The 27,050-nt window shown below is 65.6% G+C and overlaps 4 protein-coding genes and 1 pseudogene across 4 annotated transcripts; 3 read left to right on the forward strand and 2 right to left on the reverse strand.

The window, feature by feature from the left end:
- Positions 1 to 9: 9 nt before the first annotated feature.
- Positions 10 to 2,004, reverse strand: ABT1 (activator of basal transcription 1). Its single transcript, XM_050337317.1, has 4 exons — positions 1,950 to 2,004; positions 1,414 to 1,743; positions 1,095 to 1,273; positions 10 to 411 (listed from the first exon to the last, which is right to left on the reverse strand). Exons 2-4 carry the CDS (start codon positions 1,736 to 1,738, stop codon positions 103 to 105), a joined length of 813 nt encoding a protein of 270 aa, XP_050193274.1. The 5' UTR covers positions 1,739 to 1,743; positions 1,950 to 2,004; the 3' UTR covers positions 10 to 102.
- Positions 2,005 to 3,533: 1,529 nt separating this feature from the next.
- On the forward strand, positions 3,534 to 10,313 carry LOC126651425 (metabotropic glutamate receptor 6-like). The gene is made up of 10 exons (XM_050337309.1): positions 3,534 to 4,025; positions 4,872 to 5,088; positions 5,498 to 5,633; positions 6,082 to 6,236; positions 6,665 to 6,823; positions 7,049 to 7,246; positions 7,718 to 7,854; positions 8,350 to 8,893; positions 9,296 to 9,687; positions 10,167 to 10,313. Exons 1-10 carry the CDS (start codon positions 3,534 to 3,536, stop codon positions 10,311 to 10,313), a joined length of 2,577 nt encoding a protein of 858 aa, XP_050193266.1.
- A 5,361-nt stretch (positions 10,314 to 15,674) lies between these two features.
- TSR2 (TSR2 ribosome maturation factor) lies at positions 15,675 to 18,831 on the reverse strand. The gene is given in 6 exon segments (XM_050337304.1): positions 15,675 to 15,866; positions 16,284 to 16,309; positions 16,312 to 16,504; positions 16,771 to 16,862; positions 16,970 to 17,060; positions 18,804 to 18,831. Coding segments are annotated over 6 exon segments (483 nt in total). The 5' UTR covers positions 18,813 to 18,831; the 3' UTR covers positions 15,675 to 15,794.
- Positions 18,832 to 19,645: 814 nt separating this feature from the next.
- WNK3 (WNK lysine deficient protein kinase 3) lies at positions 19,646 to 23,984 on the forward strand. Its single transcript, XM_050337301.1, has 9 exons — positions 19,646 to 19,819; positions 20,932 to 21,104; positions 21,183 to 21,403; positions 21,847 to 22,004; positions 22,279 to 22,367; positions 22,459 to 22,678; positions 23,022 to 23,210; positions 23,485 to 23,633; positions 23,710 to 23,984. The coding sequence occupies exons 1-9, from the start codon at positions 19,685 to 19,687 to the stop codon at positions 23,843 to 23,845; spliced, it is 1,470 nt and encodes a 489-aa protein (XP_050193258.1). The 5' UTR covers positions 19,646 to 19,684; the 3' UTR covers positions 23,846 to 23,984.
- Positions 23,907 to 27,014, forward strand: LOC126651426 (basic proline-rich protein-like; annotated as a pseudogene).
- Positions 27,015 to 27,050: the final 36 nt, after the last annotated feature.

Genomic DNA, 27,050 nt, shown 5'->3' on the forward strand with positions numbered 1-27,050 from the left:
CGCGAGGAATTATTTTTGTTAAAAGTAATAAAAGTTTTAAGGAGAACGAACGGAGCTTTGGGGTGAGCCTGGACGGGACGGGGGGGAGGGGCCGAGAGGAGCTCAGCCCCCCCCTCCCCCAAAAACCTTTTCCAGCAGCCGCCGGGGGGGCGCGGCCGGGGGGGGCCGAGCTTTGCGCCCCCAGATCTCCTCCTCGGTGGCTCTCTGGGTGAAGCCCCAGGGCCGGGGGGGGTTGGCAGGGCCTTTGGAATCTTTGGAGTCTCCGGAGGGGTCCCGAGGGGGGGCCCGGCGGGTGTAAAACCCCCCCTCCCGCTTGGCCTGGGCAACCTCAGCCCGGAGCCGCTGGGCACGCACCTGGCGCTCGTAACTCAGCCGCTCGCTCAGGTGGGGCCAGCGGAACCCGGGCAGGTACTGCGGGGAGAGGGGGTAATTAAACACCCCAAAAACCACCCCTAAATATCCCTGAACCCAGGCAGGTACTGGGGGGAGAGGGGCAATTAAACACCCCAAAAACTACCCCTAAATATCCCTGAACCCGGGCAGGGACTGGGAGAAAGGGGGCAATTAAACACCCCAAAAACCACCCCTAAATACCCCTAAATATCCCTGAACCTGGGCAGGGACTGGGGGCAGAGGGGGTAATTAAACACCCCCAAAACCACCCCTAAATATCCCTGAACCTGGGCAGGGACTGCGGGGGCAAAGGGGGCAATTAAACACCCCCAAAACCACCCCTAAATATCCCTGAACCCGGGCAGGTACTGGGGGAAGAGGGGACAATTAAACACCCCCAAAACACCCCTAAATACCCCTGAACCTGGGCAGGGACTGGGGGGGCAAAGGGGGCAATTAAACACCCCGAAACACCCCCCAATACCCCTCAACACGGGCAGAGACGCCCTCCCCAAACCCCCTCTACCCCTCCCCATAAAGTTTTGGGGTGCCAAACCCCCGCCGTGTTCACCCGGCTGTGCAGGAAGGGCCGCCCCGCCCCCCCTCCCCCAACACACCCACCCTGCCAGGGACCCAAACCCCTCCCTCGATCCCCCCCGGTGGTTTTGGGGTGTCCCTCATCCCCCCCAGCCCCCGCCCACCTTGAGGCTCCAGCGGTGCTCTCGGAAGGGGCTGCGGGGCCGGCAGCTCATGGGGGTCCCGTGCAGGAGTTTGGCCGCTCGTTTGGCCGCGCGTTTGTCCCGAAACTCCACCCAACCCTCGGCAAAGGAGCCCCCCGTGTGGCCCCCCGGCCGCTGCCGCCGCCGCCGGACAGACCCCCCTGCGGAGGGGAAAGACGGGGGGGGTGAGAGGACCCCAACCCAGGGGGGGTTAGACCCCCCCCGATCTCATTTCTGTACCTCCAGGGGCTCCATGGGGCACCCTGACCCCCCCAGCTCCCCCCGAGCCCCCCGGACTCACCCTTGGGCTGCAGGAAGATCCTCCCCAGCTCCCCGTGCGGCCGCAGCAGTGCCCGCGCCTGGCGGGGCCCGAAGCCCGGGGGGAGGAAGGACAAGTAAAGGACCCCCGGGACCACCGGCTTGGGGGGCGGCCCGGGGGGCGCCTCGGCCGCGGCGGGGGAGCCCTCGGGACTCTCTTTCTTTACTCCATCCTCCTCCTGCTCTTCCTCCTCTTCTTCTTCCTCCTGCTCTTCTTCTTCCTCCTCCTCCTGCTCTTCTTCCTCCTCCTCCTCCTCCTCCTGCTCTTCCTCGGCCGCCCCTCGCCGGTCCCGCTCTGCCCCGGCCATGGCCCCTGGGACGGGCAGGAGAAGCTTAAACTGGGGAACCCCCTAAAACACCCCCAGGGCCCCCCAAAACCCCCTCCATTCCTGCACTCCCCCCGAGGCCGCCGCACCCCCAAACCCCCTTCAAGGACACCAAACTCCCGGACCCCAAAGACCCCCAAACTCCCCGGGACCCCCAAAGACCCCCACACCCCCCGGGACTCCGTTCCCCCACCCCGACGGTCGTAAAACTCCAGCGCGGCCGTAAAGGGAAAAGGGGGAGTCGCGAAAAGGCCGGAAAGCGCGGCGAGGGCGGGGCCTGACCAGAAGGGGCGTGGTCTGTCGCCGAGGGGCGTGGCGCGGGAAGCGCGCGCCGCGGTTTGCGCGGGAACGGCTGAGGCGGAGTTTTGGCGGGAACGGCCCCGCCCGCCCCGGGGCTCGTCGGGACCACCCCGGTGATCCCTCAAGAGACCCCCGGGACCCAACGGGACCCCTCGGCACCCACAGAGATCCCCGGGGCCCACTGACCACCCAGTGTCCCCTCAGACCCCCAAAAACGTCCCGAAAGCCTCTCAATGTCCCACTTGGTGCCCTCAGTGCTCCCCTTCACCCCCCCCACTGTGCCCCACAGACCTCTCTGTACCGCCACGGCTTCCAATGCCCCCCCAAACCTTCCCTGTACCCTCATGGCCCCCTCAGCCCCACAAACGTCTCCCACAGCCCCCCAATATCCCACTCACCTCCCCAGTGTCCCCTTAAACCTCATCTGGGTCCTCTCAGGGCCCCTCAGCCCCCCCAAAGTCTCCCTCGGCCCCCCCCGTGTCCCCCCTGGCTGCAGCCGAGCAGTGGATTAATCCCCCGCCGACCCCCTAATCCAGCAGCTGGGGGGATTAAGGGCCCCCACGGCCCCCCCAACCTCCCCCAAACCTCTCCGGGGGTTCAGCCCCTCAATGGGACCCCCTGGTCCCCTTTGTTTGGGGGGGGCACCCCAAATCTCCCACACACACCCCCAATAATTAACATCTGGTTTAATTGGGGAGCTCAGGGAGCCGTGGGAGTTCAGCCAAAGCGGGGGAGGGGGGCTGCCCCTCCCCATCAGCAGCTGGAGGGGGATTTTGGGGGAATTCGGGGGATTCGGGGCAGGGGCTGCTCCCGCCCCTCATTCCCCGGCGGCTCCGCAGGGACCCGGAGCACCCACGGCCCAGGTGAGCGGGGAGGGGGCAGCGGGACCCCTCGGGGGGGGCTGGGGACCCCAAATCTCTGTCCGAGGGAGGACCTGATCCCCCCACAACCCCACGGGGAGCTGCTCCTCACATTGGCGGCCGCTCTGCCCCATCAGAGGTCCCCTCCACGCCAGTGGGTGCCATTACCCCCAAAACCCCATAGAGAGGCCCCCACAGGTGCCCCCCCAACCTGACGAGTGCCATTAACTCCCCTCCCCAAAGGGAGCCCCCCCATAGGGTGCTGCCCTCTGCTCCATGGGGTGACCCCTGCCCCCCATGGGGTATGACCCCCACCCCAGTGGGTGCCATCACCCCCACACCCCATAGGGTGCCCCCATCACCCCTCACCCCCGGGTACCCTTCCAGTGCCCCACATAACCCCCAAACCCCCATCCTGGTGACCCTCCTGTCCCTGTGCCCCTCGGCCCCAAACCAGCCCCTCGGGGTACCCCTGCACCCCCAGTGCCCCCTCAGCCCGCAGGGTGCCATTCCCCACCCACGGGGGTGCTGCCCACCCACCCTTGGTGCCCCCTCACAGGGCACTCCCAGCCCACCCTGTGCCCCCTAACCCCCTCCTCCGCCCCCCAGCCCCGGCCATGGCTCTGCCGCTGCCCCCCCTGGCGCTGCCCGCGGTGACGCTGCTGTCCCTGCTGCCCCCCGGGCGCTGCCCCCCGGCCCCCACGCAGCCCCACGCCATCCGGCTGGAGGGGGACCTGACGCTGGGGGGGCTGTTCCCGGTGCACGCCCGCGGCCCCGCGGGGGTGCCGTGCGGGCCGGTGAAGAAGGAGAAGGGCATCCACCGGCTGGAGGCGATGCTGTACGCGCTGGACCGCGTCAACGGCGACCCCCGCGTGCTGCCCAACCTGACGCTGGGCGCCCGCATCCTGGACACCTGTTCCCGGGACACCTACGCGCTGGAGCAGGCGCTGAGCTTCGTGCGCAGCCTCCTGCCCCCCGAGGGCGGCGAGGGCCGCTGCCCCGACGGCTCCGTCCCGTACCGGCCCCCGCCCGAGCGCCTGGTGGGCGTCATCGGCGCCTCGGCCAGCTCCGTCTCCATCATGGTGGCCAACGTGCTGCGGCTCTTCGCGGTGAGGGGGGAGGTTGTGGGGGGCACTGGTGGGACTTGGGGACTTTGGGGATGTGGGGGGTCGTTGGTGCCTTGGCCAGCTCCGTGTCCGTCGTGGTGGCCAACGTGCTGTGGCTGTTTGTGGTGGGGAATTGAGGGGTGCTGGGGTCATTTGGGGGCTGTGGGGAGTATTTGGGGTGAGGAGGCTTTGGGAACACTGAGGGGACAGGGGAGGGAGCCACAGGACAGCACCATCCCCATGGTGTCCCCAGGGTGTCCCATCATGACCCTTCCCTTTGGGGAGGGGGGGCCTGGGCACCTGGTCGCTCCCCTGGCCCCCCTCATCCCCCCGGAGCCATTCCAGAACCTTCCATCCCCCCCTTCCGAGGGTGTTGGGTGTTCCCACAATCCCCTGGGATGGCAGCAAATGGCCCAGGGGGATTAGGGGGGATTAGGGACGGGGTGGGGGGGGACAGGGATGGGGAGGGGGGAGGTGGTGTCCCTCAGCACTGGGTCCCCTGGGCCCCCCCCTTCCCAATGGCCCCAGTGTCCCCCCTGTCCTCAGACCCTCCCACACCTCAACAACCCCACACTGAGCCCCTCAATTCCCCTCCCATCTCCCCATGGCCCTGGGATGCCTCCGAGCCCCGCAGTGTCCCCAAGGTCCCCAGATCAGCTGTGCCTCCACAGCCCCTGAGCTGTGAGACCCCTGTGTGTGTCCCCATGTCCCCGATGTCCCCGATGTCCCCAGATCAGCTGCACCTCCACAGCCCCGGAGCTGTCACACCCCTGAAGTCCCCAATGTCCCCCGGAGTTACTGGACCCCTGTGAGTGTCCCCAGTGTCCTTGATGTCCCCAATGTCCCCAGATCCCCCAGATCAGCTACGCCTCCACGGCCCCGGAGCTGTCGGACCCCGGGCGTTACGAGTTCTTCTCGCGGGTGGTGCCGCCGGACTCGTACCAGGCCCAGGCCATGGTGGCCGTGGTGAGGGCGCTGGGCTGGAGCTACGTCAGCACCTTGGCATCCGAGGGCAACTACGGCGAGAGCGGCGTGGAGGCCTTCGTGCAGAGCTCCAGGGAGGCTGGTGGGCACTGGGGGCACCGGGAGGGGCACTGGGGGGCACTGGGAGGTGTACTGAGATGTTGCGGGAGCTCTAAGGGGTCATCGGGATGTACTGGGAGTAGTGGGAAGGGCACTGGGGTGTACTGGGAGCACTGGGAGGGCAAGCTCCATTCTTCCCTGTGGTCCCCACTGCTGGGACACTGGGACCAGTAAGTGACTGGGTTATACTGGGAGGGCACTGGGTTATAGTGGGATGTACTGGGAGGGCGGGTCCTGCAGGGAGGGGGAGGTGCTGCCCTCTCAGTGACCCCCAGTGAGTCACTGGAGTCTGGGGGGGCAGTACCAGTCTGTGCTGGTTCTTACCGGTCTGTACTGGTTCTTACTGGTCTGTACCGGTCTATACTGGTCCATACTGGTCCATGCTGGCGCAGGGGGCCTGTGCATCGCCCAGTCCATCAAGATCCCGCGGGAGCCGCGCCCAGGGGAGTTCGCCAAGGTCATCGGGCGCCTGATGGAGACGTCGACGGCGCGGGGGGTGGTGCTGTTCGCCAATGAGGACGACATCCGGTGAGCCCAGTATGGACCAGTACAGACCAGTATGGACTGGTCCCGCCCTGCACTGCCCCAGTCCCCCACAGCAGCCTCCCAGTCCCTCCCAAGTGCTCCTCAGCCCACCCCAGTTCATCCCAGTCCTTCGCAGTCCACCCTAGACCCTACCCAGTAGCTCCCAGTCCCTTCCAGTAGCCCCCCAGTCCTTTCAGGTCCCCTCTCAGTGATTCCATGTTCCCCCTCAGTCCATTCAAGTCCCCTCCCAGTTTGTCCCAGTCCATCCCATTAGCTCCCCAGTGTTTCCCGGTCCCTGCCAGTCCATTCAGATCCCCTCCCAGTCCCTCCCGGTAGCCCCCTGGTCCAAACTAGTGCATCCCAGTGTTTCCCAGACTCCCCCAGTCCCTCCAGGTCCCCTCCCAGCCCCTCCCAGTCGGTCCCAGTGCCCCCAGTGACGCTGTCCCCACAGGCGGGTGCTGGAGGCGGCCACCTTGGCCAACCTGTCGGGCCACTTCTCCTGGGTGGGCTCGGACAGCTGGGGGGCCAAGATGGCCCCGGTGCAGGGGCTGGAGGAGGCGGCTCACGGGGCCATCACCATCCTGCCCAAAAGGGCCTCGGTGCCAGGTCAGTCTGGGGGCCCTGGGGGGCTATGGGGGCACCCTATGGGGGAGGGTCCCATCACCATCCTGCCCAACCCTCAGTGCCTGGTGAGTCTGGGGGCACTGAGGGGTACAGGGGGCTCCGGGGGGCACCCTATGGGACCATGGAGGGGGTCATTCAGCCCCAGGTGGGTGGGGGGAGGTGTTTGGGGAAGGTCCTCTCACCTTCCTGCCCCTCCATTGCTGCCCCACAGAGTTATGGGACACCTTGAGGGGCTGCAGAGCACCCCGGGACACTGCGGGGGGGTCAATAACGCTGTGGGACACCCTGTGACCCTGTGGGGTCCCTCGTGATGCTTGGGTGCCCCCGTGACTCTTTAGGTCCCCCCTGTGCCCCGGGTACCCCCCCATGACCCCTTGGGTCCCCCCTGTGCCCCCCTCTGTGCCCCCCAGGGTTCGACGAGTACTTCACGTCCCGCTCCCTGGAGAACAACCGGCGCAACCTGTGGTTCCACGAGTTCTGGGAGGACGACTTCAACTGTCGTCTCCCCCACGGGGGGGGTGACGGGGACGGCCCGGGCGGGGCCGGGACCCCCGTGCGCAAGTGCACAGGTACGGCCACCCCCTGACCCCCCCTCAGTCCACAGAGACCCCCCCGGGGGTCACCTCAAGGTCACACCCCCAATTTACGGGACACCCGCGGGTCCCTGGACCCTCCTGTGTGGGGCAGAGCCTCCCTCCCCTGCCCATGGTCCCGCTCCCGGTGCCCCCCAACCGTGGTAGCCCCAGGGGATCCCTGAACCCCCTTCCACCCTGACCCCCCCCCGTGCCCCCCAGGCCGGGAGCGGATCGGCCGGGACTCGCCCTACGAGCAGGAGGGGAAGGTGCAGTTCGTGATCGACGCTGTCCTGGCCATGGCCCACGGGCTGCACTCGCTGCTGGGCGAGGCCTGCCCGGGCGGGGGGCTCTGCCCCAGCATGGACCCCCCTGACGGCCGCCAGCTGCTCGCTCACATCCGCAGGGTGGCCTTCAACGGTACTGGGGGCACTGGGAGGGGCTAGGGGGGGCACTGGGAGAGGGGTGGGAGCACTGGAGACCATACTGGGAGGCACTGGGAGGCACTGGGATATAACTGGGGGCACTGGGAGGGAGATGGAGTGCAGTGGATGCCATACTGGGACAAACTGGAGGAGACTGGGGGGCACTGAAGGCCACACTGGGACGTACTGGGGGGCTCTGGAAACCATACTGGGCCTTATTGGGATGTACTGGGAAGAACTGGGAAGCGCTGGGAGGGGACTGTGGAGCACTGGGAGGGATTGGGGGGCCTTAATGTGATGAACTGGGAGGCCATACTGGGATCACTGGTTTGCCAGTGGGGTATGTTGGTGCCGGGATGTCACTGAGCTTTCCTGTGGGGTGGCACTGGGGGCTGGTGATTTGTACATGTCTGTGCTGGTTCATACTGGTCCATACCGATCCATACTGGTCCGTACTGGTGTGCAGGCAGCGCTGGCACCCCGGTGTCCTTCAATGAGAACGGGGACGCCCCGGGACGTTACGACATCTTCCAGTTCCAGGGGGGCAACGGCACCGGCGCCTACAGGGCCGTGGGGCAGTGGGTGCAGGGGCTTCGCCTGCAGGTGGGGCTGGGACCCCCAGGGTGGGACCCCTGAACCCCCCTTAAGCCTCCAATCTCCCCCTGAGTCACCCCCAACACACCCCTGAGCCCTCAAACCCCCTGAACACCCCAAACCCCCCTCAATGCCCCCAACTCCTCCATGGGTGCCTGCCCACAGTCAACTGGTGGGGTCCCAGTGGCCAACTGGGAGCTCTATTTGGGGGTTCCTGTTTCCCCTAGGTGGGTGGGGTGTCTGTGGGGTGTCCATGAGGGGTTTGAGGGATCCACGGGGGAGTTTGGGGGGCGGTCCATGGGGGTGTCTGTGGGATGTTTGGGTGTCCAGGGAGGGTCTTTCACCCTGTTCTCCCCCAGGAGGAGGCCATGGCGTGGGGGTCCAACTTGATGTGTCCCCCTCCCTCGGTGTGCAGCCTGCCATGGGGGGGGGGTCTGTGCTGGGTTGGGGGGGTCTATGCTGTGTTGGGGGGGGTCTGTGGGGTCTCACCCTGTATCCCCCCAGGAGGACGCCATGGCGTGGGGGTCCAACTCCACCTCACCACCCCCCTCGGTGTGCAGCCTGCCCTGCGGCCCCGGCGAGCGCAAGAAGCCGGTGAAGGGGGTGCCGTGCTGCTGGCACTGTGAGCTCTGCGGGGGGTACCAGTACCGCGCCGACGCCCTGACCTGCCTGCCCTGCGCCTCCCACCTGCGGCCCACGCCCGACCGCACGGCCTGCCGGCCCACGCCGGTGCTGCGCCTGAGCTGGGGCGACCCCTGCGCCGCCGTGCCGGTGGCCCTGGCCACGCTGGGGCTCATGGCCACGGCCTTCGTGCTGGCCACCTTCGTGCGCCACCACGACACGCCCATCGTGAAGGCGTCGGGCCGCGAGCTCAGCTACGTCCTGCTGGCGGGCATCGCCCTGGTCTACGCCATCACCTTCCTCATGGTGGCCGAGCCCGGCGTGGGCGTCTGCGCCCTGCGCCGCCTCTTCCTGGGGCTCGGCATGAGCCTCACCTACGCCGCCCTGCTTACCAAGACCAACCGCATCTACCGCATCTTCGAGCAGGGTGAGGGGCTGGGGGGGCATGGGGGGCACAGGGGATGGGGATGGGGTCCCATCTATGCAGCCCTGCTCACCAAGGCCAACATCTACCACATCTTCGAGCAGGGTGAGGGGTGAGGGGATGGAGGGGTGGCACAGGGGGGCACAGGGGTGTGGGGGGCCAGGTGAGGGGCAGGAGCTGAGGGACGTGGGACAGGGTGTCCCCCACCCCTGTGCTCCTCACCCAGACCAGCCACAGCTACAGTGTCACCAGGAGAGGGGAGTTATGGGGGGCCTGAGAGGTTGAGGTGACACCTGGGGACACACAGGGGGCTGGGAAGGGACCCTGGAGATGAAGCTGAGGGACACCTTAAACCAGGTGTGTCCCAGGGGTGCCCTGGTGCCCCCTGACCCCGTGTCCCCCCAGGTAAGCGCTCGGTGACGCCGCCACGGTTCATCAGCCCCACGTCCCAGCTGGTGATCACCTTCACCCTCAGCGGCCTCCAGCTGGTGGCGGCGGCCACGTGGCTGCTGGTGCGGCCGCCCCACGCCCTCATCGACTACGAGATGGGCCGGACCCCCGACCCCGAGGCGGCGCGGGGGGTCCTGCGCTGCGACATGGCCGAGGGGGCCACGCTGGCCTGCCTGGCCTACGCGCTGCTGCTCATGCTCACCTGCACCGTGTACGCCGTCAAGGCCCGCGGCGTCCCCGAGACCTTCAACGAGGCCAAGCCCATCGGCTTCGCCATGTACACCACGTGCGTGGTGTGGCTCGCCTTCGGGCCCATCTTCTTCGGGGCCGCCCAGTCCGCCGACAGGGTGAGCTGAGAGGCGACCTGGGGTCCCTGGGGGGTATTCACGGGGGTTCTTGAGGGGGTTTTGGGGTCCCTGGGGGGTATTCACGGGGGTTCTTGAGGGGGTTTTGGGGTCCCTGGGGGGGTATTTGGGGTCCCCGGGGGCACACACGTGATCTGTGCTCGCCTTTGGGCCCGTCTTCTTCGGACCGCTCAGTTGGCTGAGAGGGTGAGGAGGGGGTGTGGGGGTCCCTGAGGGGTATCTGTGGGGTTCCTGGGTGTTTTTGGGGTCTCTGGGGGCACACACACAGTTCAGGGCTCAGTAGGATTGGGGGTTCCCCTGTTTTTGGGGTTCAGGTCCATGTGCAGATGGCCATGCTGACGGTGCCTGTAAGCCCTGGGGGGTGGGGGGTGGTCGGGTTTGGGGGGGTTCAGGGGATGATGGGGTTTGGGTTGGGGGTCTCAGGGCTCAGTAAGTTTTGGGGTCCCGTTTCTGGGGGGCAGGTCCACGTGCAGATGGCCACGCTGACGGTGTCCATGAGCCTCTCGGCCTCGGTGCCCCTGGGGCTCCTTTACGCCCCCAAGGTCTACGTCATCCTCCTGCACCCCGAGCGGAACCAGCCCAAGCGGCGCGGGGACCCCCCCCCGTAGGGACCCCTGCACCGGGGAGCTCCCGGCACCCCAGACCCCCTCACCCCACCCCCCACCCCAATAAAGCCACTCCTGCAACCCCCGGGAACCCCTTTGTTTGGGGGTGACACAGAGCCAGGAGCGGAGGGCAGTGGGTTCATTGTGGGGTACAGTGGGTTTATTGGGGGGGACTTATTGGGGGGTACAGTGGGTTTACTGGGGGGGCACAATGGGTTTATTTGGGGGGGAGGAAGTTGCAGTGGGTTTATTGTGGGGAGGGTCCCCCATTTTCAGCAGGGCTTGGACTTTTGGGGTCCCACCAGCAGCTCCAGCCACCGGCTCAGAGTGGGGGGGTCTGGGGGTGGCTGTGGGAGGGAAAAGGGGGGGTCAGAGGGGGCGTTCAGACCCCAGGACCCCCCATGTGCCCCTGAGAATCACCCCAAGAGTCCCCCCAAAACCCCTAAATCCAACCCTGGGACCCCCCAGCATCCCTGGGACCACCCCCATCTCCCCAACTGCCTGTAAAGGACCTCAGATTCCCTCCCAGACCTCAAATTGCCCCCCAACCCCACAACCTGCCCCACAGACCCCCCCAAACCGCACCCAGGGACCCCCAGATCCCCCGGACCCCCCCAGAAGACTCACGGGGATGGGGGGGGCCCCCTCGGGGGGGGGCAGCAGCCTCACCCCCCCACTCTGGGGGTACCCCGGGTCCAGCTCCAGCGTCCAGAGGGTCTCGGCCCCCCGGGGACCGCCCAGGACCTGCAGCAGCCCCAACTCCGGCTGCCAGTCCAGGGCAAACCTGGGGTGGGGGCAAACAGAGATTGGGGGGGACCCCCCAGAACACCAGGACCCCCCCAAAGACCAGAGACCCCTCTCAGAACACCAGGGATCACCATCAGAACAGCAGAGATATCCCCCCATGCCCAGAACACCAAGGACCCCTCCCCAAACCCTGGATCTTTCCCCTGGAACAGCAGGGATCCCCCCAGGATCCAGGGGACACCCCCTGGACACCAGGGATCCCCCTCAAACTCTGGGGCTGCCCAGAATCCAGAGCACCCCTGAGAACCCCCTCACCTGTTCTTTAAGTGTCCCCCCCCTCCCCCTCGTGTCCCCTCCCCTGTCCCTCAGGTGTGTCCCCCTCCTCCTCCCCCGGTGTCCCCTCCCTGTCCCTCAGCTGTGTCCCCCTCCCCCTCCCCCGGTGTCCCCTCACCTGTCCCTCAGCTGTGTCACCTCCTCCCACAGCCCCCACCCGTCCCAGCAGCGCCGCTGCAGCTCCAGCAGCCCCGGGCCCAGAGGGGGTGGCAGCGGCAGGGGGACCCTGAGAGGAAAAAGGAGGGGAGTGAGAACCCAAAACTGCCCCACCGAGCCCCCACAGTGCCCCCTGCCTGCCCCCCAGACCCCCAACCCAGCCCCTGACCCTCAAGTGCCCCCCCAACCCCTTTACCCCCAAAAGTGCCCCCAGGAACCCTTCCCACCTCCAGACCCCAAATTCCTCCCCTCCCCCTCCAGCTGTCCAGGTGCTCCCCAAACATCCCCCCATGGCTGCTCAGGCCCCCCTACCCCCAAGTGCCCCCTCAGCCCCAACCACCCCCAAATCCCCCCAGCCCCCTCTGTGGCCCCCCCAGCCCCTCACCAGCACTTGGACCCCCCCCTGGGGGCTGTGGCTCAGGCGCAGGGGGGGCAGCGACTCGAGGGAAGGTCCCGGAGGGGGTCCCAGTTCCAGTTCCAGCTCCAGTTTGGGGGTCCCTGGCGGGGGGAGCAGCACCCGGACCCCCGACAGGGCCTGGTACAGGCGACACGAGGCCTCTGCCCTGTGGCCACCGGTCAGTGGGGGGGCACAGGACCCCCCGATGTGGGGGCACCTTTGTTAGGGTGTCCCACCCCCCCAAATTCCTGGGTCTCCCCCAATTCCCAGAACCCCACACACACATCTGAGTCCGCACTGAACCCCTCTAGACATCCCCAAACATCCTGGGGCTCATCCAGGACCCCTCCCAACCCGAGGACCTGCCCCCACCCCTGCTGGTCTCTCTCTCAGGACCCCCCAGATACCCCCAAAATCCCGGCCCCCCCGACCCTCCCCAACAACCCCAAGCCCCGCCCTCCGTCAAGCCCCGCCCACCTCTCACTGGCCCTGCCCACCTCTCACTGGCCCCGCCCCCTCACCTGGTGGCCGCCCCCCTGTGGCTCCTCAGCGCCCCCTGCCGGCCGAGCCGCTCCCGCCGCCGCTCCTGAACCCGCCGGAGCAGCTGCGGGGGGGAGACCCCAAATTGGGGGGAGACCCCAAAATTGGGGAGGGAAACCCCAAATTGGGAGGGGGGAGACCCCAAAATGGGGGGGGGAATTTGAGATTTCCCCCTAACCCCGGGGAGGGAGCCCTTATTGAGGAGGATTGAGACCCAAGACTTGGAGAGGGAGAGCCATAAAATAGGGGAATGAGACCCCAGAATGGAGGGATCCCAAACTGTGAGGGGGAAACACCGAAACCACAAAAACAGGGTCAAGACAGAGACTCCAAAGTTTTGGGGGACAGAAACACAAAATTAGGAGCGGACTCTGAAATAGGTAGGGAACAAGACCTGAAATGGGAGGATTCCAAGACCCCAAAATGAGGGTAAAACTGAGAAATGAAATGCGAGGGGAACCCAAATAGGAATCCCCCCAGGGCAGGGTCACCCCAAGGTGGGTAGGGGGAACCCCCCAGGGAAGAGGGACCCCAAGGAGAGTGACCCCCCATCTCACCTCATCCCGCCTCTCGGTGGCCTCGCGAACCTTCACCTGCAGCTCCTCTTGCTGGGGGGTTAACACACCCATGGGAGCCCCCAGAGCACCCATGGGACCCTCCCAGCACCCATGGGATCCTCACAGCACCCATGGGGCCCCCTCACACCCATGGGACCCCATCAACCCCCTCTAACCCACCCCCCAACCCAAGGGAGTCCCCCAAGACCCACATTGGGCCCCCAGCCCCACTTTAGCCTCCCCATCACCCCCATATTCCCATTCCCAGCACCCCCCACCCATAGGACCCACCCCCAAGCCCTCCCTGTACCTTCTTGGCCTGGACCCCAGGACCCCCCACACCCCTGAGATCCCCCCAGAACCCCCATACCTGCTGGGTCCGGGCCCCCAGGACCCCCTTGAGTCGCTGCAGCAGCTGCTGCCCCTTCCCCAGCTGGGCCAGGGTGGGGGGCACGGCCCCCCCCAGGGCTCCCAGGGCCCCCCCGTACCCCGACTTCAGCTCCTGCCAACGGCCCCGGGCCTGGGCTGCAGCCTCACCTGGGGGGGGCACCTGTCAGACCCCCGAAATGGGGACCCCAAACACCCCCAAAGGGAACCTGGGAACCCCCAAATGGGACCTGGGAACCCCCAAATGGGACCTGGGAACCCCCAGATGGGACCTGAGTGTCCAGGAAACCCCAAACCCCATCCCAGACCCCCCCCATTTTAGCTCTCTCAGCCCTCCCAGGAAAGACTGGGGGGACTCAGGGGAGACCCCAGGGGTTTTTGGGGCTCAGGGGGGACCCAGAGTTTTGGGAAGGGTCGGGTGATTTGGGGGGTCAGGGGAACCCCAGTTTTATGGGGTCAGGGGGGTTTAGGGGGGCTCACACACTCCAGGGGTTCAGTTTAGGGGGGGTCAGGGAGGCTCATGTAGGCCCTGGGTTCGGTTTGGGGGTCAGGGGTTTTGGGGGCTCATGCAGGTCCTGGGTTCAGTTTGGGAGGGTCAGGGGTTTTGGGGGGGCTCACGCAGGCCCTGGGTTCGGCTTGGGGGTCAGGGGTTTTGGGGGCTCACGCAGGCCCTGGGTTTGGTTTGGGGGTCAGGGTTTTGGGGGCTCACGGAGGCCCTGGGTTCGGTTTGGGGGTCAGGGGTTTTGGGGGGCTCATGCAGGCCCTGGGTGCGGTTTGGGGGTCAGGGTTTTGGGGGCTCACGCAGGCCCTGGGTTCGGTTTGGGGGTCAGGGGTTTTGGGGGGCTCACGGAGGCCGGCGGGGGCCGGGGGCAGCCCCGGGTTCTCGATGACCCCCAGGAGCAGCCGCAGCACCCGGAGCTGGGACAGGAGCAGCTTCTGCTTCCGACGGGTGTCCTGGGGAGGTGTGGGGGTTCAGGGGTTACAGGGGGCAGGTTTGGGGGCCAGGGGTGGGGAATGAGGGTAAAAACGAAGAAAAAGAGAGATGTGGGGGGATAACTGGGAGTATTTGAGGAAAATAAGGGTGTTAAAGAGAGGGTCAGAAAATGGGGGAGGTCAGGGAAGGTTTGGGGGATAAATGTGGAGGGAGCCAGGGAGGGATAAATTTAGGGGTCACAGGGAGATTTGGGACTACGTGGGGAAGCTGTGAGAATTTTGGGGAGGCATCAAGGGGAGGTTGGGGGGGGTAAACAGGGAAGCCAAGAACAGCTGGGGGGGGAAGTGGGTGCTGAGAGGGGAATGTGTGTGCTGGGTGGGGGTATGGAGGGGCCGGGGGTCTCACCATTTGATGCTCCACCAGGACCGGGGCCGGGACATCCCCATCCTCCTCCTCCAAGGCCAGGGCAGCCTCGAGGGCCGTCAGCACCCTGGGGACACCGCGGGGGGGACGGGACAGCCGTGGGCATGGAGGGGACACATCCAGGGATCCCCAAGGACATCGCGGAGGGACACCCGTGGGCATGGGGGGACATACCCAGGAACCCTTCAAAGACCCCCGTGAAGATCGGGGGGGCATCCCAGGGACCCCAATGGAACCTGGTGACTCCTCAGGAACCCCAATAAGGATCGAGGGGGACATCCCAGGGACCCGCTCAGGGACCCCCGTGAGGATCTAGTGACCCTTCAGGGACCCTCGTGGGGACGGGGGGGGACCCCCCAGGGACCCCAATGGTCCCCGCTGACGCCTCAGGGACCGCCGTGAGGCCCCGGTGACCCCCCAGTTGCTCCCCGCTCCAAGATGGCGGCGGGGTCCCCTCAGGGGTTCCCGCCATTGGGGGTGGGGGGGGGTCTCGCGCTCACCCCCCCGCGCGCTCCAGCCGCGCCGCCATCGCCGCCGCGCCTTCCCGCGCTCCCGCCTCGCCCCGCCCACCCGGGCAAAAGCGGCCAATCAGAGCCCGCGCACCGCCCCACCCGACCAATGAGGGTCCACCGCCTCCCTCGCCAACCAATGACCATGCGAGCAAGTCGCGCCGCGGCCCCGCCCCACAAAGTGTCAGCCAATCGCCGCCCGCGGGGAGGAAGCCCCGCCCCCTCGTTGCCGGGGAGACGAGACAGTGGTGGCCGTGCGGGTCTGGGAGCACTGGGCTATACTGGGTTATACTGGGAGGGGCTCTGTGCGCTCCAACGGCGTTTTTTGGGTCCCAGGGGGTCTCTATGAGGTCCTTCCCCCCAATAACCACACCACTCCTCTTCCCACGCCCCCTTGTGGGGGGAGGGGCCTTTATTTCCCCCCCAGTTTGGGGAGCAGGGTGGGGGAGGGGTGTCCCCCAATTTGGGGGGGGGTTACACACACGACACCCCTCCCCCCCCTCATCGCCGCCGCCGCCGCTGCACGAGGGTCCAGCCGTCAGGGGCAGGCGGGGGGGTCCCGCACTCCATCGCCTGCAGGGCAATGATGTCATCAGGGGGACCCCGATGATGTAACCAGTGACGTCATCACTGCTCCCCCGGGGTTAAACCAGTCCCCTGCTTTAACCAGCCCCTCCCAGTATATCCCAGTGCCCTCCCAATTCCCTACCTCCCCTCCAGCCCCCTCCCAATATATCCCAGTCCATCACAGTCCCTGCCCACCTTGATGACATCATCAGTAATGCCTCCCCAACCTGATGATGTCACCACTGCCCACTTTGATGACATCATCAGTAATGCCTCCCCAACCCAATGATGTCACCACTGCCCACTACCCCCCCAAACCAGGGGGTCCCAGCCCCCTTCCCCCAATCTTGGGTGTCCCCCCCCATGACATCATCAGGGTCCCCATCAATGACATCATCACCCCCTGACATCACCCCCCCTCACCTCTTCCTCCTCCTCCTCGTGGCCGGGGGGTGTCCCGGGGGGGCTGTGGGAGGTCCTGGGGAGCTCGGGGTCCCGGGGGCTCTGGGGTCCCCGGGCCGGGCCGTGGCCAGGACGGTGGCCAGGGCGGGGCCCCTTTGGGCCAGAGCCCCCAGGGCTGCCCCCACCCCCACCGTGTCCCCCCCCTGTGCCCGGGAGAACAACGTCAGCAGCTCCCGGCTCACCTGCAATGGGGACACTGGGATGGACTGGGACCCACTGGGATGGACTGGGACCCACTGGCAGAGTTACTGGGGACACTGTGGAGAGGACCAGGGGGCACCAGGAGGGAGAAAAAAAGCACTGTGACAGTACTGGTTTATACTGGGAAGGGACTGGAAAGGATGGTGGCAGGAGCCTGGGGATGAACTGGGCTGTACTGGGAGCACCTGGGAGGGTGCTGGGCGGCTGCTGGGCCATACTGGCCCACATTGGTCCATACTGGTCCCACCTGCTCCAGGCTGCCGTCCTCCACCACGGTGTCGAACTCGTTGTCCATCACCTCGGCCAGGAAATCCTCCACCTCCTCCTGCTCCAGGTCAGCTGGGAGGGACACAGATGGGGGGGGTCGCCCCTGTCCATGCCCCGCCCCCGACCCCTTCCCCCTATCCCTGACCCCCCTCCCGGGGTGGGGGAGGGTCGGCACTCACCATTCTGGGTGAAGAAATCAAGCAGGGCCGAGCGGAGCCAGGCGGCCTTTTCGGGGCCCTGCGGCCCCCCAAAGCCCTGGGCCACGGCCAGCTGGGGGGGGACAGGGGGGACACTCATGGGAACACCCCAGCAGTGACACAGGGACCCCCCAGACTGGCCCCGGGGGTCCCCCAGCGCTGCCCCTCCCACCCAGATCCCCCCAAATAGGACCCCCTCCACGTCTCACCCTCTCAGCCCGTAACACCCCCAGCATCACCCTGGGGTCCCCCAGTGTCCCTCCTAGTGCAACTCGTGTCCCGCTCGTGTCACTTCCAGTGTGTCCCCCTACCCCCCTCCCGTCCCCAGGTGACTCCCGTGTTCCCAAAACCCCCATCACCTGCAGCGCCGCCCACCCCCAGCACGGCCCCAGTGCCCCCAGTGTTCCCCTCACCTGCAGCGCCGCCCACCCCCCAGCACGGCCCCCAGTGCCCCCAGTGCCCCCAGTGTTCCCCTCACCTGCAGCGCCCACCCCCAGCACGGCCCCAGTGCCCCCAGTGCTCCCTCACCTGCAGCGCCGCCACCCCCAGCACGGCGCCCACCCTCCGCGAACAGCGCCCGGGCCTCCGCCGTGGGGGCCGCCATGACGGCACTACGCAGGGCGCGAAGCCGAGCGCCGAGTCACCGATGGGAGCGGGGCCACCGGGAGATGCCCGAGCCGCCGATTGAGGAGCGGGCGTGGCCACACGAGGGGGCGTGGTCATCGTCGGTGTCCGCTCGGGACTACAACTCCCGGCAGCCCCCACGTGAGCGCGGTCACGTGACGCAGTGAGGGGGCGGGGTGGGGGGCATTTAGGGGCCCAGGGGGTGGTGGGGGAAAGGGGGTCGGGGGATCGGAGGGGCTGCAGCAGGTGCGGAGGGGGCACAGGGGGCTGGGGGGCACAGAGGGGCCACAGGAGGATATAGAAGGTTGGGGGCTATGGGGGGGCAACGGGTGTGGGGTGCACGGCGGCCTTGGGGGGGCACAGGGGCTGGGGGAGGTGGAGGGGCTGTAGGGGGACACAGGAGTGAGATGGGGGCACGGGGTGGGCACAGGGGCTGTGTGAGCTGTAGGGGGTGTAGGGACCCTGGTGGTCTATAAGGGCTAGGGGCAGGGGGCACAGAGGGGTCAGGGGGCTATAGATGACACAGAGGCTATAGGAAGAGACAGGGGGCTCTAGAGAGGCTTTAGGGGGTTCAGGGGCTCTAGGAAGGCAGGGGGGCTATTGGGGGTTTTGGGGGTTGCAGGGGCGATAGGAAGGCACGGGGCTATAGGGGCTGTGGGGGTTGCTGTGGGCGATAGGAAGGCACAGGGGGCTATAGAGAGGCTTTAGGGGCATGCAGGGGCTACAGGAAGGCACAGGGGGCGAGGCTATAGGGGGCTATACGGGGGTTATAGGGGGTTCAGGGGCTATAGGAAGACACGGGGGCTATAGGAGGGTGCAGGGACTCTACGAAAGCACGAGGGGGCTATAGGGGGCTATAGAAGGGTGCAGGGGCTATAGGGGATAGGGCTATGGGAGGCTCACACGGAAGTTCATTGGAGGCTATAGGAGGCTCTAGGGAGGTGGCAGAGGGGGCTCACAGTAGGGGTTGCCGGGGGCTCTTGGGGGCACAGCTCGTGCCTATGGGATCCATAGGGGCTGGGTGGGGGCGTACAGGGTGGGTCTGGGGCACCTACAGCATCCATAGGGGGTACCTGTAACGCAACACATACGGGGGCAGAGGGGTACCTATATCATCCGGGGGCCCTGATATCACCCATGGGAAGGTGCGGGGGGCACCCATAAATCCACAGGGGGGCTGGGGGTACCCTACAGCATCCATAGGTGGGTACCCACAGTGTTGGGGGCTGCCCCGGAAGTTCCTCCTCCAGAGGAAGCGCCGCCGGTGTGTGCGGGGGGCCGGGGATGCTCTCACCCCCAGACCTCAGGCACCCCAACTAAGCCCCTGCCTTCATCAATCAGCCCCTCCCCCGGAATTACCCGCTTCCCCCCACCCGAACTCTCTTTGTCTCTCCTCCAGGTCCCCGCGGGGGGAAGGGGGTGACGTGGCCACTGCCGGTGACACCGGGGGTGAGAGTGAGACCCCGAAAGCGAGGTGACTCCCCGGACCCCTCATCTGGGCCCCCAGCCCCTCGCGGCACCTGAATCCCCCAAAACCTCCTCCGGACACCTGGACCTCCCCCAAGCCCCACCGCGGACACCTGAGCGCCCCCACCCTGACACCTGAGCACCCCCCACCCCGGACACCTGAGACCCCCAAATCCCTCACCTGGACCCCCATCCCCGCGGCACCTGAACCCCCAAATCCCTCGGACACCTGAACTCCCCCTGCCTCGGACACTTGAACCCCTCCCCCCCCCGACACCTGAGATCCCTCGCGGTTACCTGAACACCCCCAAATCCCGCCCCCGCGGGCACCTGGACCCCCTGGGCACCTGAAACCCCCAAATCCTCCCCTCTGGACCCTCCATCTCCTGAGCCCCTCTGCTCCGGAGGGAGGGAGGACGCCCCCTTCCTGATTTAAGGGGTGGGAGGGTGGTCCCAGCCATGGCTGCCGACCCGGGGACCCCAAATCCCTCTAAATCCCTCCCAGTCCCCCCAAACGGTTCTTCCGGCGCAGCGTGGAGGTGCTGGAGGAGGAGGGGGCAGCGGGAGAGGGGGGAGCCGCGGGGGGGCGAGGAGGAGGAGGCCGGGATGAAGGCCGTGGCCACCTCCCCGGGCGGGAGGTTCCTCAAGTTCGACGTCGAGCTCGGCCGGGGGGCCTTTAAAACCGTGTTCAAAGGGTTCGACACCGACACCTGGGTGGAGGTGGCCTGGTGTGAGCTCCAGGTGAGACCCACGGGGGGAATTGGGTTTGGGGACACGGGGGGGCCTGGTGTGAGCTCCAGGTGAGACCCCTGGGAGGGCCCCGGGAAGGGGCACGTGGGATGGGGGTGGGAGTGGGAATTGGTGTGAGAATGGCCCGAAATTGGGATGATGATGATGATGATGATGATGATGACGACCCTGAAGTTTGGAGATGATGATGATGATGCTGATACTGGAATTGGAGAATGATGATCGTGATGGTGGTAATGATGATGATGCTGATGATGACAATGGTGGTGATGATAATGATTATAACGACAATGATGATGATGACATTGGTAACATTGATGACAATGATGGTGATAATGATGGTAACAATGACGATGATGACAATGACAATGAAGATGATGGTGACAATGACAATGATAAAAATGACAGTTATGATAGATAATGGTGACGATGACGATGATGACAATGACAACGGTGATGATGACGGTGGTGACAATGACGATGATGACAACGACGAAGAAGATGGTGATGATGAGGGTGATGACAATGATGAGCATGATAACAATAATGATGATAATGACAATGGTTATAATGATGACAATAGTGACAATGCTGACGATGATGATGATACTGACGGTGATGGTGATGGTAATGATGACAATGACGACGATGATGATGGTGACAATGGTGAGGATGACGATGATGGACGATGATGACGATTATGATGGCAATGATGATGACAATGATTACAATGACCATGACAGTGATGACGATGATGGTGGTAACAATAATAATGATAACGATGACAACAACGATGACAGTGATAATGCTGACAAAGACAATGATGATGACAATGACAACGCTGTCGATGACAATGCTGACGATGACAACACTGATGATGGCAACGCTGGCGGTGACAATGATGATAATGACAATGCTCATGATGATGACGATGATGACAATGACAATGGTGACCATGATGATGATGACAATGATGATGATGATGACAATGATGACAATTATGATGACAACGACAGTGGTGACAATGGTGACCGTGATGATGATGACAACGATGATGATGATGACAATGATGACGAAAATGACGCTGAGAGCCTTCCCCCCAGGACCGGAAGCTGACGAAGGCGGAGCAGCAGCGCTTCAAGGAGGAGGCCGAGATGCTCAAGGGGCTCCAGCACCCGAACATCGTCCGGTTCTACGACTCCTGGGAGTCGACGCTGAAGGGCAAGAAATGCATCGTCCTCGTCACCGAGCTCATGACCTCGGGCACCCTCAAGACGTGAGCGGGGCTGGGAGGGACTGGGGGGGTCACAGAGGGGTCTGGGGGGTCACAGGGGCCTCACCCGCCCCCCCCCAGGTACCTGAAGAGGTTCAAGGTGATGAAGCCCAAGGTGCTGCGGAGCTGGTGCCGCCAGATCCTGAAGGGGCTGCAGTTTCTGCACACCAGGACCCCCCCCATCATCCACCGCGACCTCAAGTGCGACAACATCTTCATCACCGGCCCCACCGGCTCCGTCAAGATCGGGGACCTGGGGCTGGCCACGCTCATGAGGACCTCCTTCGCCAAGAGCGTCATCGGTGAGCGCGGGGACCCCGGGGCCCAGCATGGGGACAACCTGGGACTGTCCTGGGACCAGCATGGGGACATCCTGGGACCAGCATGGGGACATCCTGGGACTGTCCTGGGACCAGCATGGGGACACCTGGGACTGTCCTGGGACCAGCATGGGGACATCCTGGGACTACCCTGGGATACCTTGGGACATCCAGGGACATCCAAGACCTCCCAGGACCACCGTGGGACACCCCAGCCCCACCCCCCCGGGGTCCTACGTGCCTGGGACCCACCAAAGACCACCCTGAAACCCTCCTGGGGAGCCCCAGGACAATGCTCATGATGATGACAATAATGCACACCTGGGATCCTCCAGGACCACCCTCAGGGGTCCTGACTGCCTGGGATCCCCCAGGACCTCCTGGGATGCCCCCCAGGGTTCCTGACACTCCTCCTGCTGCCGCAGGGACCCCTGAGTTCATGGCCCCCGAGATGTACGAGGAGCGTTACGACGAGTCCGTGGACGTTTACGCCTTCGGGATGTGCCTGTTGGAGATGGGCACGTCCGAGTACCCCTACTCTGAGTGCCACAACGCCGCCCAGATCTACAGAAAAGTCACCAGTGTGAGACCTCTGAGTCCCCCCTGGCATCCCCAAACCTCCCTGAGCCCCCCTGGGACCCCCAAACCTCCCTGAGACCCACCCTAACCCACCTAAGTCCCCCTACTCTGAGTGCCACAACACCACCCAGATCTACAGAAAAATCACCAGTGTGAGACCCCCAACCCCCTCTGAGACCCCCAAACTCTGCCTGAGCCCCTCAAACTGCCCCTGAGCCCCCCTGGGACCCCCAAACCTCCCTGACCCCCCAAGCCTCCCCATTTCCCCCCACCCCCAGGGCATCAAGCCGGCGAGTCTGCACAAGGTGCGGGACCCCGAGGTGAAGGAGCTCATCGAGGGCTGCATCCGACAGAACCGGGACGAGAGGTGGGACCCCCCAGGACCCCCCAAGAGACCCCCCCGAGGCTGAGCCTCCTCCCTGGGACCCCCCGGGGCTGATCCCCCCCCCCATTCCCAGGCTCTCCATCCGGGATCTCTTGGCACACTCGTTCTTCGCCGAGGACACGGGGCTGAGGGTGGAGCTGGCCGAGGACCCCGGGGGTGCCGACCCCGCCCTGGCCCTGCGGCTCCGCGTCGAGGACCCCAAGAAGCTCAAGGGGAAGCACAAGGACAACGAGGCCATCGAGTTCAGCTTCGACCTGGACGCCGACGACCCCGACGAGGTGGCCCAGGAGATGGTGAGGGGGGACCCAAAATGACCCTCAAATACCCTTGAGGGTGACCCAAAACCCCTCTGGGGACCCCTCAAAACTGTCCTCAAAGTCAACGAACCTCCAAAATTGCCCTGAAGCCAAAGGTTGGTGACTCAGCCCTCAGCTGGAGCCCCCCCAAAGGCAGAGCCACCCCAAAATTCACCCACGAACTCCATGGTTGGTCCCTCAATCCCTCCCACCTTGAGCCCCTCCCGAAGCCAAGGAGCCCCCAAATTCCCCCCTGGACCCCCCAGTTGGCCCCTGGGATGGGTGCCCAACACCACCAGCTCTGGGGGTCCCCTCATCTGGCCCCCAACACCCCCCCCAGGTGAGATCCGGGTTCTTCCACGAGAGCGACTCCAAGGCCGTGGCCAAATCCATCCGGGACCGGCTGGTGCTGGTGCGGAGGGCGCGGGAGCGGCGCCCGGGGGGCCCCGGGGGGGCCCCGAGAACGAGGACCCCGAGGTGGATCAGCACGTCAGGCAGCAGCTGCTGGGGCAGCAGCCCCCCCCTAATGGTGAGACCCCCCAAAACTGACCCCTCCCCAATGGTGAGACCCCCAAAACTGATCCCTCCACAGCGGTGAGACCCCCAAAACTGACCCCTCCCCAATGGTGAGACCCCCAAAACTGATCCCCCCCAATGGTGAGACCCCCAAAGCTGAGCCCCCCAAAGTGAGACCCCCAAAACTGACCCCTCCCAACGGTGAGACCCCCAAAGCTGACCCCCCAAAGGTGAGACCCCCCAAATAACCCCTCCCACCCAGTGACCCCCCAGATTGCTCCCCACAGCCGAGGGGCTCCCCGAGAATGGACCCCCCCCGGAAGTCACCGGGACCCCTACGGACCCCCGTGGTGTCACCGGGACCCCCCTGGACGTCACCGGAGCCCCCCCGGACCCCCAGGGCTCAGCAGGGCCCCCCCAGGATGGGCCCCCCCCGGTAAGTCCCTGTCACACCCTGGGGAGGGGGGTCCAGAGTGTGGGACCCCCCCAAAACTGGCCCCTCTGTCCCACAGGTGCCCCCCGGGGCCGAGGGGACGTTGGGGGACGGCGCTGGAGGGGTCCCAGCAGAGCCCCCCGAGGGGGACGTTGGGGTCACCCCCCTGCAGGTGGCACCGGGGGCACCGGGGCCGGGGGTGGCTCTGGGGGTGACACCAGCTCTGGAAGTGCCACCAAGCCTGGCGGTGCCACCACCCCAAGGGATGCCACCGGGTCCAGGAGCGTCACTGGGTCTGGAAGTGTCACCAGCTCAAGCGATGGCACCGGCTCTGGGGGTGGCACCGGCTCCAGGAGTGCCACCAGCCCCAGTGATGCCACCAGCTCCAGGAGTGCCACCTCCAACGGGGATGCCACCGGCTCTGGGGGTGGTGCCACCAGGTCCAGCAGTGCCACCAGCCCAGGGGATGCCACCGGCTCTGGGGGTGGCACCGGCTCTGGGAGTGTCACCAGCTCCAGGGGTGCCACCCCCAGCTGTGATGCCACCACAGCTGGTCCCCATCGTGCAGCTGCAGCCGATCCCTGGGATGCCACCAACGGTGCCAGTGATGGCACCAACAGCCCCTGGGATGGCACCATGTCCAGGGGTGCCACCACAGCCCATCCCCACCGTGCAGCCGCAGCTGGTGCCAGGGATGTCACTGGCTCCGGGGATGCCACCAGCCCTGGGGGTGCCACCAGCTCCAGGAGTACCACCAGCCCTGGGGGTGCCACCAGCTCCAGGAGTGCCACCAGCCCTGGGGATGTCACCAGCCCTGGGGGTGCCACCAGCCCTGGGGGTGCCACTGGGTACAGGGATGCCACCAGTTGTGGGGATGCCACCAGCTCCAGGAGTGCCACCAACCCCAGCAATGGCCACAGGGATGCCACCAGCTCCAGAGATGCCACCACCATCTGTGATGCCATCAGCCCAAGGAATGCCACCTCCATCCATGATGCCACCAGCTCCAGAGATGCCACCATTGTCCCCAATGCCACCGGCCATGGGGATGTCACCAGCCCGAGGGATGCCACCAACTGTTGGGATGCCACCAGCTCCAGAGATGCCACCTCCATCCGTGATGCCACCAGCCGTGGGGATGTCACCAGCCCTGGGGGTGCCACCAACCCAAGGGATGCCACTTCCGCGTGTGATGCCACCAGCTCCAGAGATGCCACCACCTCCCCTGATGCCACCAGTGCAGGGGGTGCCACCAGCTCCTGAGATGCCACCTCCATCCGTGATGCCACCAGTGCAGGGGGTGCCACCAGCTCCAGAGGTGCCACCTCTATCCGTGATGCCCACCAGCCCTGGGGGTGCCACCAGCTCCAGGAGTACCACCAGCCTGGGGTGCCACCAGACCGCTGGGGATGTCACCAGCCCTGGGTGCCCACCCGGGGTGCCACTGGGCACAGGGATCCATGTCGTGATGCCACCAGCTCCAGGAGCCACCAACCCCAGCGATGGCCACAGGGATGCCACCAGCTCCAGAGATGCCACCACCATCTGTGATGCCATCAGCCCAAGGAATGCCACCTCCATCCATGATGCCACCAGCTCCAGAGATGCCACCATTGTCCCCAATGCCACCGGCCATGGGGATGTCACCAGCCCGAGGGATGCCACCAACTGTTGGGATGCCACCAGCTCCAGAGATGCCACCTCCATCCGTGATGCCACCAGCCGTGGGGATGTCACCAGCCCTGGGGGTGCCACCAACCCAAGGGATGCCACTTCGTGTGTGATGCCACCAGCTCCAGAGATGCCACCACCTGCCCTGATGCCACCAGTGCAGGGCATGCCACCAGCTCCTGAGATGCCACCTCCATCCGTGATGCCACCAGTGCAGGGGGTGCCACCAGCTCCAGAGGTGCCACCTCTATCCGTGATGCCACCGGTCCCACAGATGCCACCGCCAGCTGTGGGGGTGTCACCAACCCCAGAGATGCCACCACCAGCCCCGGGGGTGCCACCAACTGTGGGGATGTCACCAGCCCTGGGGGTGCCCCCCATGCCAGCAGCTGCCCCCCCCGAGGCTCCCACACTGCTCCGTGTCCCCGATGTCCCCAATGTCCTGGATGTCCCCGATGTCCCCAAACCGGAGCGGCCCCGGCAGCGCCGCCCATCCTACGCCCGCAGCCCCCGCTTCCAGCTCACGGTGCTGCAGGTCAGGGGGGTTTGGGGGGTCTTGAGGGGTCGGGGGGGGGCACAGGGACCCCCCTCACAGTGTCCCCTCCCCCAGGTGTCCTCGCGTGGTGACAACACGGTGGAGTGTCAGCTGGAGACCCACGACAGCAAGATGGTGACGTTCCGCTTCGACGCCGACGGGGACGCGCCCGAGGACATCGCCTGCTACATGGTGAGCCCTAATCTGGGATCCCCAATCCGTGACCCCCATCCATGACCCCCCATCTGTGACCCCCCATCTGTGATCCCCCATCTGTGACCCCTAATCTGGGACCCCCAATCCATGACCCCCATCCATGACCCCCCATCTGTGATCCCCCCATCTGTGACCCCCATCTGTGACCCCCAATTCGTGACCTCAATCTGTGACCCCAGTCTGTGACCCCCATCCATGACCCCCATCCATGACCCCTAATCTGTGATCCCCCCATCCGTGACCCCCAATCCGTGACCCCCATCTGTGACCCTCCATCTATGACCCCCATCTGTGACCCTCAATCTGTGACCCCTAATCTGTGACCCCCATCTGTGACCCATCCGTGACCCTCAATCTGTGACCCCCAATCCGTGACCCATCTGTGACCCCAATCCATGACCCACATCCGTGACCCCATCTGCGATCCCCCATCTATGACCCCCCGTCTGTGACCCTCAGTCTGTGACCCATCTGTGACCCCCATCCGTGACCCCCATCCGTGACCATCTGTGACCCCCCCATCCATGTGCCCCCCAAGCCCCCAATCCTTGTGTCCTCCAATCCGTGTCCCCCCCATCCATGTGACCTCCAGTCAATGTCCCCCCCAATGTGACCCCCCCAATCCTTGTGTCTCCTTTGATCCCTGTACCTTTCCCCAATCCCTGTCCCTCACAATCCCTGTCCCCTTCCCCAATCCCTGTTTCCCCCTTTAACCCCCTCCAATCCCATGTCCCCCCGCAGGTCGAGGACAATTTCCTGCTGGAGGGGAGCGGGACAAGTTCGTGCAGGAGCTCAAGGCCATCGTGGCCCAGGCCCGGGAGCTCCTCGGGACCCCACCCGGACCCACAGGTGATCCCCTCACCCCCAAGATCACCCAGACCCCTCCAGCCCCCTCCCCACTGACCCTCCCCCAAATGTGTCTCCTCAGGTGGGACCCCGGAGCCGGCAGGGGTGGTGAGTAGTGGGGAGGGGCGAGGGGGCTGGGATCACCCCTCACC

This window comes from Myiozetetes cayanensis, unplaced genomic scaffold (genome assembly GCF_022539395.1).
Source record: "Myiozetetes cayanensis isolate MyiCay16 unplaced genomic scaffold, myiCay2020 scf61, whole genome shotgun sequence".
Lineage (NCBI taxonomy): Eukaryota > Metazoa > Chordata > Aves > Passeriformes > Tyrannidae > Myiozetetes > Myiozetetes cayanensis.